A 9964-nucleotide genomic window follows, 5' to 3' on the forward strand; every position below is an offset into this window, starting at 1 on the left:
TTAAAACCACAGATTCACCAAAAAAAAAATCAAGGGTTTCCCCTGTAGATTAACAAAATAAACAGAAATACAATAATTCCACAGCCAGGTTAATAATACAATAGACAGATCCTAAATAAAGTAATAGATATATACTAATGTACAAGATAAGCAGCAGGTTTAACGAACTCCCAACCTGTGACATGCCACAGGTGAAAAGAGACCGGCGTTAACCCGCTCAGCCTGGTGCAAGTGCGTGGGGCAAAAGTCGGGTCTGTGAGGACTCCAACCCGCGCAAGTGCAACGGGGGGAGCCCAGAGAAAACACCCAACGAGACATCAGCTACTCTTATAAACCCTTCAGGTAATTCTCCTTGGCCAATGCCTCATCCTACCCACCGCCACACCCCCTTCCGATGTTTCATATGCTCCGCAAGTGGCACGACCTTCCCATGACAACACACGACGAGCCATCACTTTGCCAAGCCAGACGCGCTCATACACCACAACAATACAGGCAACACGTTTTCCCACGACCAGGCATGTCCCTCCCATCCGATCATGTAGTAACCCTGACCCAGGATTTTCATTCATCAAACACGCCAAACCCTGTACATCCACATCCATCAATCCAAACTCATAGCGGCCTCACAACGAGGCGTAATGTAAAATGACCAAATATTTGGCTTAGAGTTTCTGTTCTACACCGCTCACTTCAATCCGCAAAGCTACAGAATACGTACCACCACCCTCTCCTGGAATCTTCATACCGTCGGCTTCGTTCAACCGACTTGCAGACCAAAATATTAGCAGTTTCCGACCAACTATATCCCCAAACACCACATTGCCCTGACATCTCTCAAGCGACCGGGCCAGTTGGCGGCTCAACACTAGGATTACTCGTTGGACCGCAGCAACAACAACCCTCAGATGTTGCAGTACTCAGTCTGTACAGTAACAAATACCCAGCCCAGGCGAAACTCAACCGACCAGGGCTGCTAAGCGTCAATAAACCAATCAAGCTCGACCGCATAAGTGATCGATACGCCTGAAATCATTAACAATAGCTTCCCATCACTAATATAAATACCTCGAGATTTTCCCCACCGAGTCTCCCATCCCCACCATCCCATTTCACTCATCACCAAGCACCCTTTGAATTCACTCTATCGCAACATTTTTCTTGCACTTTAACTCACACAATCACAACCCCCTTTCATCAACCGCTTCGATCTTGACGATCAGCTCCCCAATTTTACTCACCCCGACTTCACCTCCTGACCACTCAAACCATGGCCGGCATTCGAGCACCAAACCACCCGGTTCATTTGGTCAGCTTGTTCGAACCTTTGAATCATGTAAGCTCTATGTTCTATGGACTGTCGTTTACATACCATTGACACAAATACCCAGTCCGTCCCTGAAACCAGTACGGAAACGTTAATACCGAAAGCTTTTTTTCATGTTCCGGAGTTGATAACTCAAACCCTCAAGACTTTGAAGTAAATTTGACGACCAATACCGCTCTCACTAACGTCCTTGAGCCCGCTAAAATTTATCAGCTCGCCGGTAAACTGATTGCTCCAAATGATGGAACCACACCCACGGTTACTTACAACCAAGCTTCTACAACCCGGATTTGCTCCACCTCGGACTGTAGCGTTGACATGACAAACAAAGCAAACATCGTTGGACTTGGTATGGTCACACACCGTAGTGAAGTGGCATCCAATAACCCTGACCAACCGACACATCTGGAAGTCACCGTCTTACATCACGACTGGTCTTCAAAGGTAAGCAGCCTACAACATTTCCGCGCCCACGATTCTAACTTTGACTTTGCACTACCGCAGGAGAGATGTCACAAATCCTTTTCGGTCAAGTACATAATACCAACTTCTAAGAACTATATCAAGACGCATGTGCTGTATGTCGTCGGACGGGAGGTGGAGATCAGTGGCTCTTTGGTCGGGTTTGAAATGGAAACACATATGGCCGTAGTTCAGGTATGATAGCCCTACCCTATTTCAGCTTGCACCACACTTTTTAAAAGTAGTTGTCCCACAGGTCATTGACGTCAGCGTCACAAGCGGTCATCACATCGGAAAACAAAATCCCGTTGCTTCCACCAGCATCGTCAAATCGGCAGGAGACGGGCGTACCATGTAAGCCCTCCTCCTAACCTCGCCAATCCCGACACCGACCGTTCCTTTTCAGTGTGAAATTTTCCCCAAACAAAACTTCAGGAAGCCCAGCCAATCCCAAGATTCCGAAGGTCAAGGAAAACTTCTCCTCGCCTTCCCCATCATCCAGCAAAGCGAATGGGAAGCGCAAGGCCAATGAGCCAAAGCTCCAAGAAACAGACAAAGAGACTGACTCCGAAAGCAATCAAAGTCAATCAGACCAGTCGCCTGACGAAGCGCCCCCACCCGCCAAGAAGGGTTGAGGTCGCCCTAGGAAAGCGATCATCAAAGATGCCGCACGCAGACTCAAAGACATGTGATCCTGAGCTGTTAACCCCACTCCACCTGTCAATAAATTTTCACCCAACATTGAAAGTTCCTACAGAAGATGCTCAATCCGCCAGGCGCGGGTCGACTTACTTTGGAAAAGAGGTGCTAACAACTCCTCGACCCCCAAGCTCCTATTCTTCCGCTCTTCTTACGAGATCATCTCCATTTCCATTTTTCACCCCGCGCCGCAAGACTTATTGTGTGATCATTCGCTTACATGGAACCGTTTCCCTTGTGTTATATTTGTAAATATTTGTAAATAACTTGTGATCAACACTCATGTAAGCAGGCCCAGCAACTGTTATTTTACTGTTTGCTTTCCGCGCTTTGTTGCAAATCGTGTTCAAAGTCAATCGCCCACTTCGCTGAGCACGATCACCCAACTAAAGAAATTGTTATGCCAGCTATCTTAGTTCGCCGACCATCACAAGGCAAATGACACGTTGAGTTCGACCACGACGCCCAACAATTGTGTCGTAAATAATGCTGTTGCATGGTGGAATCAGTTTCCACTTACTCACTTCATCAATACTTTATGTACGTTAAAGTTGTAACTCAGTGACAGACAAACTTTGGCCTGAATTATAGCTAAAGTTAACCAGCGCACGGTTATTTTAGTGTTGGACACTCAATAGACGAAATAACACACCCGTGGAGTGGCCAATGCTGATTGACAAGTCTATGTGCTGTATCGACCGGGCATTGAAACAAAAACGACCTCTCCATTGCGACCACACTGTTTACCAAGTCTCCAACACCTACTCCTCTGCATATCTTATTGGGTTCGACTTTAACATCACTGTTCCAGTTAATCTGCTATCGCCCTTCTGCTCGCGTCCGGCTCGCCATATCAATCTCACGCTGTCATCATCCACATAAAAATTAACTTAAACTGCAAGTACGACCCCCAACTTTATCAGCACGTTATTCGTCGTCTGAGTTCTACCCAACGTATTACCATTGACTCAGGTCATTTTACAAAAACACCCTTATTCGAAAGTGGCATTCGGGTCAGTCTCACTTTATCTTCAGTTGGCCGCTTTGACTGATATGTCGCTCCATATATTGACTAACCATTTGTCAGAAGCTCTACAGGACCACACCTGCTTACGCGAAGTTTCACGAGTAACCATCAAGACTACCTGAAGAGCACGACCAGTTGGCGCGTGCACTATTACCGACAAGCCGCACCCTTACACGGCCATGGTTGGATTACCACGGAAAGCAGTCCGATCGGTTGCCGAAAATTGTGAAAAAGCTCTGAAATCCGCGATTGAGTTCACACTTCCTCATTGCCTCGGAAAATGCGACCGCGCCTGTGTTTCTTGCGGAGCTCTGCACTGGAATGAAGAAGCAACTGTAGTTGATAGGGGAAAGTTGGCCATTTCTTTTTCGACGTGTTGCCAGAAGGACAAGGTGACGCTTCCCGCTTTCGACGAAACTGCGAAACATTACCCTTCTGAACTGCGACAGCTGTTTCAGGCGACACATCCGAGTAAGTGAAAATCTACCCCTTTGTTTGTACACCTTACTGACAGTTAATTATAGCTGCAACAAACTTCCAGCGTTTGATCCGAATGTACAATAACGCTGTTTCATTCACCTCTCTCCGAGCGAAAGTCGATCATTCAGTCCAAGGTCCAAAGGGTGTTACTGTATTTAGGATGCACGGCGGGTTGGCGCACATGATTTCAAGTATTGAACCACTTGAAATCAATAACCCTGGATATGCTCAGATTTACGTTGTGGGCGACGGCGGTACGAACAAATCCGAGTTGCGGATCGCAAAAGCTCAGGGCAAAGCCGGGACTACCGGCAGGGGAGCCAAAATGATGCCTAAAACTGTCGCCACTATCTTACGGGTACTCTACAAGATTAATCCGTATGCACAATTCTTCAAAACCGCACGTCAAGTACTCTCTGAAAGCGCCGCAAGGACCTTCAAACTTCAAGGTGTCCCTCTACCGGGAAGCAATCCGAAAAGATACAACGAGCCTACTGTCAACGAAATTGCTGTGGTTGTCGAAGGGGAAGGAGACATAATCCAGGAGAGGCAGATTCTCCTGCACAGGAAAAACGGAATTCTCCAGACGATTTCCGACATGCACTCGTCTTACTTTCCCCTCAGGTATCCACTCTTTTTTCCACGAGGTGAACAGCAGTGGGATTGCCTTTACTAGGCGTGGACCAACAGGGGTTAGTACAAACACTTCCCACCACGTTCCCAATACTGACTATTATTATTCCAGTCAAAGGCAGGAAAGTAGGATCTCTGGAGTGGTACGCCTACCTTTTGTTTGAACGCGTCGGACGATTCTCACCTATTCTCGCCGGTTGATCGCTGCTCCAAGAGCTCATCGTCAATATGTACGTATGTGTCAAGCGACAAAGATTACAGTATATATCATCAAACCAGGAAAAGATGAAAGCTACCCAATATAAGAAGCTTGTGGAGTCGCTGGAGAATAACCAGCTCCCTGCAGGAAGAAGGGTCATTCTACCATCAACCTTCATAGGTGGTCCACGAAACATGACGGAGCTGTATTACGACGCGATGGGGATTTGCAACAAGTTCGGACCCCCTTCATTGTTCATCACTATGACAGCCAATCCTGCTTGGCCAGAAATCCTGGCTTGTATTCCGAAGGACGACAAGGCATTTGATCATCCGACAATCGTCGCACGAGTTTTCAACCTGAAAGTCAAGGCGCTCATTACGGAGCTTGTCACTAACCGCCGCTTGGGCCGAGTGCTGGCGTTCATCTACACAATAGAATTCCAGAAGAGGGGTTTGCCCCACCTCCACCTGATGTTGACGCTCGACGAGAAAGATCGTCCTATAACGCCGGAGGATGTTGATCTGCTTGTAACCGCCGAAGTTCCAGACCCTGAAGAGGAACCAGCACTGCACGCACTTGTTTCCCAGTTCATGCTACATGGACCGTGCAAAGGACGAGGATGCTGGTCTGGCAAAGGATGCAAACTGGGATTCCCGAAGCCTTTCAATCCTCGCACAGTGACCTTAGACGGTGCATACCCGGCTTACAAGAGAAGCAAAAGCGGTCACAGGATAACCAAATACTCCAACATGTTCGACAGTGGAGCTGTGGTTCCGTACAACAAATTCCTTACGTTGATGTTTGAGTGTCATATCAACGTCGAGATACCTGTGAACACGACTGCAATCAAGTACTTATATAAGTACATAAAAAAAGGTCACGACAGAGCGTACATGGCCGTCGAAGTAGAAGACGAAACTAAAGCTTTCATTGATGCGAGGTATATCAGCCCTCCAGAAGGTGAGTTGATCGTGTCAATGTTAAGTTGAAGGGACGCTGATGAGCTCCTTTTAGCCTGTTGGCGTTTGTTTAAGTTCTCCTTGTCGGACCGCTCACCAGCAGTAACGCGTCTCGGGATTCACGACAAGAATGAGCAGTTAGTCTATTTCAAGTCAAGTGGGGGCGCTGAAGGTCAAGTAAACTCGGGTAGAGCGACCCAAACAACTCTGACGGGTTATATGAGATTGAACCGTGAAAACGCCATGGGTGCAGACAACCGGCCTGCAAGATTGCTTCTTTACGCTGATATCCCAACGTATTTCTGGTGGGATAAAGCAAAACGCGAATGGATTCCGCGGAAATCGAAAACTGACGCCGTAGGGCGAATTCACGCTGTATCATATCTGGCGGGAGAGAAGTTCTACCTGCGGGTTCTTTTGCTCCACGTCAAGGGAGCCACCTCATTCAGACATCTCAAGACGGTGAATGGTCGAAAACGGAAAACATATCGTCAAGCCTGCAATGACCTCGGCTTACTCGTTGACGATGTACTATACGACAGTGCGCTCTCGGAAGCTGCACGAGTACGTTCTGGGTACCAATTGACACAGATGTTTGCAATCATATGTGTGCATTCACCGCCTTCGGATCCAGCAAAACTTTTCGAGGATCACTTCGAAGAGTTCACTGACGACGCGGTTCGGCTGGATATGGCCAAAAGGGATAGTCGACAGCTCAGGCCTGAAGAACGCCGCGTGTTGAGCCTGTTTCGCTTGGAAGGGATCATGGAAAGTATGAACAGTAACCTCGCGCAATGCGGGCTCAAGGTCGAAAAGGAAGACGAAATGGTTTTCGCTGAAATGAAAGCCGAGCGACTCCGACGACCAGACGGATTCGATGTCAGGTCTAAATTAATCAATAACGAGAACACCTTCAACTCCGAGCAGCGTACTATCTATCACAAAATCAGATCGTCTATCAGGACGAACAAAGGCAGACTTTTTTATCTTGACGGGCCTGGGGGAACCGGCAAGACTTATCTCCTCAATACACTCATATATTACTGCGAATGTGAAGGGTTTGAAAAAACAATCGTTGCGTCGTCAGGCGTCGCAGCTCTCCTGTTAAGAGGCGGTCAAACAGCACATTCGGCCTTCAAATTACCAATTGACGTTACAAAAGACACAGAAATCGATCTTCAAGCTGATACAGTCCTTGGGAGGGCGTTGATCAACTCGAAGTTCATCATTTGGGATGAAGTCGTTACAATTCACAAATATTGCATCGAAGCGGTCGATCGAACGTTGCGGAGTTTGTGCAACTCCACACATCCGTTTGGAGGAAAAACCGTCGTGTTTGCGGGTGATTTTCGCCAAATTTTGCCGGTGGTGAAGTTTGATGAATTCCCTAAATCTCACAAAGCAACGATCAAGTCTTCAAAGGTGTGGAAGAAAGTTGAAGAGTTACATCTTACTGAGAATATGCAATTAGCAACCGCGCTCTGCGGTAGTTCGGCAGCTCAGAATAAACTGTTTGTCAAGGCTTTGCTCAGCTTGGGGGAAGGGAAACATCAAAGAGACGACTTCGCAATTGTCAAGCTCAAATATATTCCAACCATATTTTGTGAAAAAGGACCACTGGGAACAAAGGCTCTCATTGAATTCGTATATGGCGGACTGTCGACCATTACGGACTCACCCCTGGAATGTCGACTCGAATACTTCAACGAACGATGCATAATTGCCCCTCTCAATCGCGACGTCAAGGAACTGAACAATACGATATTGGAAGGTTTACCTGGAGACGAATCAATTCTCCGGTCCATAGAATCGCCGGATCCCGACGGCTTTAACAGTCTCCCGGAAGAGATTCTCAACAAGCTGTCCCCGCCCGGCCTGCCTGAACATGAGATTCGAGTCAAGGTGGGTATGCCAGTTGTTATTACACGAAACCTCCGGATCAACAGCGGTTTATGTAACGGTTCGAGAGTGCTCGTCACGGAAGTATCCACAAACTTCATCGCAGGGATCCTCATGTCTGGCTCACACCAGGGTGATGGCGTTACGCTTCCGCGGATAAAGTTGCACAATAAGGGAAGTCCTCGATCGGGTCAATCCTTTTTCCGCTACCAATTCCCCATCAGGCCTGCATTTGCTATGTCGGTCAACAAAAGCCAAGGGCAAACTTTGCGTCGTGTTGGTGTGTACCTGCAAACGGATGTGTTTGCCCATGGCCAACTATATGTTGCCCTTTCAAGAGTTTCGAACGTCGATGACCTCCTTTCCGCTAGACCTAGCGGCCGAGATGGTATTATCAATGTTGTGCACAAGTCAATATTCAAGCTGAATGTATCAAGACGTGAGTGATCTGTGCGATCGCTGGTTGAAGCTGGGTAGGGTACCTCCATTTGTCTTCGCCTTGTTGACTTAGCAGTTGGTTTTGGTCTGCCGCAGCCAAGATTGTAGCTACTTCCGCGGGTATTTAATATGAAGGTAGATGACTCATCGTGACAAACGATCCAACGTAAGCCATTCGGCCCCGTCGTGAACATACGTAGGAGTCAACCGCTTGACATCTCTTTCTACTTCCCTGTTGACCTATCCTCACGTTGTGGTTTAGTTCTCTTGTCATATCCGACACCCCTGTCAAATCCCATAGGATCTGAATTCGTCAAGCGTTCATGTGAGCCATTGGTGGCGTGGGGGTGACGTGATATTTGATCTTATTGGCTCATTTTGGCTGTACACAGCTGGCCCCTAGATCAAATTTCATCGTCGAAGGGCTCAAGTTACTCGCTTTGTGCGACACTTTAAATTGTATGACACTTGATCTGACGCGGGACCCACTGACAACGTGGCGGGGTTGACCGAATTTACTAATGCTCGTAGAATTTCTGGGGAGTCTTTCTGCTACTCTTTGGGTTAGCAATTGTTATCGCTAGATGCATCTCCACATGAATACCCTGGGTACTACATACGCCAGCCGTGTGCATAGCTGCAAGGTCATGTTTCGGCTTCGCAAAGCCTTTGGCGAGCATGTTACACAACTGCCTGCTCTTGTGCGGATGTGCCTAGCTGTTTCAGGAGATCGTGTATAATCATCTCGCAAAAGATGTTATCGTTTGATGGACCTGATGGTCAAACCGAGCGGCACTCTGGTGAGCAACGAACGGTGCGCATGTGCCGCATTCTTCAGCTTGGACCTAAGGTGGCGCGGGCCGCGGCTGCTCACCTCAACATCCGTGTATGAGCTTCATGAACTGATGCCCGATCAGGCCTGCTCACCCAACATCTTTCGAGCGATCTGCATGAACTGACGCGGCCCCTCATGAGCATGCAACCCACCCTGTGGTGCATCGGGGAGGAGAAGTTACCCCAATACCTGAATCGGAGGCCGTGTCACGCGGACCCCAGCAGCAAAGGCGTGCTGTGATCTTAGAACTGACGGACTTGAGCGGTTGCGAGGAAACGGAATACTGAGTTGTATGCGAATTGCAGTCATACATCCAGCGGATTGGTTGCAGGGGTGGTGACTCGATCGATGGACGCGCCGATCCGGACGGCGTGAATGTGGACTATGCGTTTTAGCTCATCACTTTAATATGTAATGCGCCGAGGACTGCGTTACCTGGCCACAACAAGGTTAGGTAAGCATCAACTGAACGGGTCCATAAGTGACCCGCGGTGGGTGGAAATGTGAAGTGATCCTTTCCTTATCTCCTACTTGGTCAGGTCACACTCAGTGTTATCTCAATCATCTCGAACCCAACTCAAGCTTAATAATATGGGAACTTCGTTTGAGTCTGGTCATATTGTGGTGACGTACAGCGACTTCCCAAGGACAGACCAATTGAATTTTGTCGGCGATTTTACCCCCATCACGAATGTAGGTCGACAACTATTTACCATGCGATGTCATATTGACCTTTGCTTCAGTTCAATAGTCCCATTGGTCAAGAAGAGGAAGTAGTTAATAGCCGCGCCAAGTGCGTCAATCAGACGAGCAGCAGATCATCTCAATTGGCGAGAACGTATACGTTAAACTTGGTTCCATGGATGTTCGAGGGTGTGAGCTTAGACGTCGGGACAGCTTATAGGGCATCGGGAAGGTCGGTAGGGGTCGATGGCGTTCCTGATTTCCACTACGAGACCGCGGTACCATTGCTCAGCCAGATGGACGACATGAACAGTACAAA

General features: G+C 48.0%; 1 protein-coding gene across 1 annotated transcript; it reads left to right on the plus strand.

Annotated features, from left to right (window-relative positions):
- Positions 1 to 1645: 1645 nt before the first annotated feature.
- PtA15_7A547 (uncharacterized protein) lies at positions 1646 to 2424 on the plus strand (the record flags this gene model as incomplete). Its single annotated transcript, XM_053171164.1, has 3 exons — positions 1646 to 1771; positions 2046 to 2143; positions 2229 to 2424. 3 exons carry the CDS (start codon positions 1646 to 1648, stop codon positions 2422 to 2424), a joined length of 420 nt encoding a protein of 139 aa, XP_053022373.1.
- Between the last annotated feature and the right edge of the window lie 7540 nt (positions 2425 to 9964).

The sequence above is a fragment of the Puccinia triticina genome, chromosome 7A (assembly GCF_026914185.1).
Source record: "Puccinia triticina chromosome 7A, complete sequence".
Lineage (NCBI taxonomy): Eukaryota > Fungi > Basidiomycota > Pucciniomycetes > Pucciniales > Pucciniaceae > Puccinia > Puccinia triticina.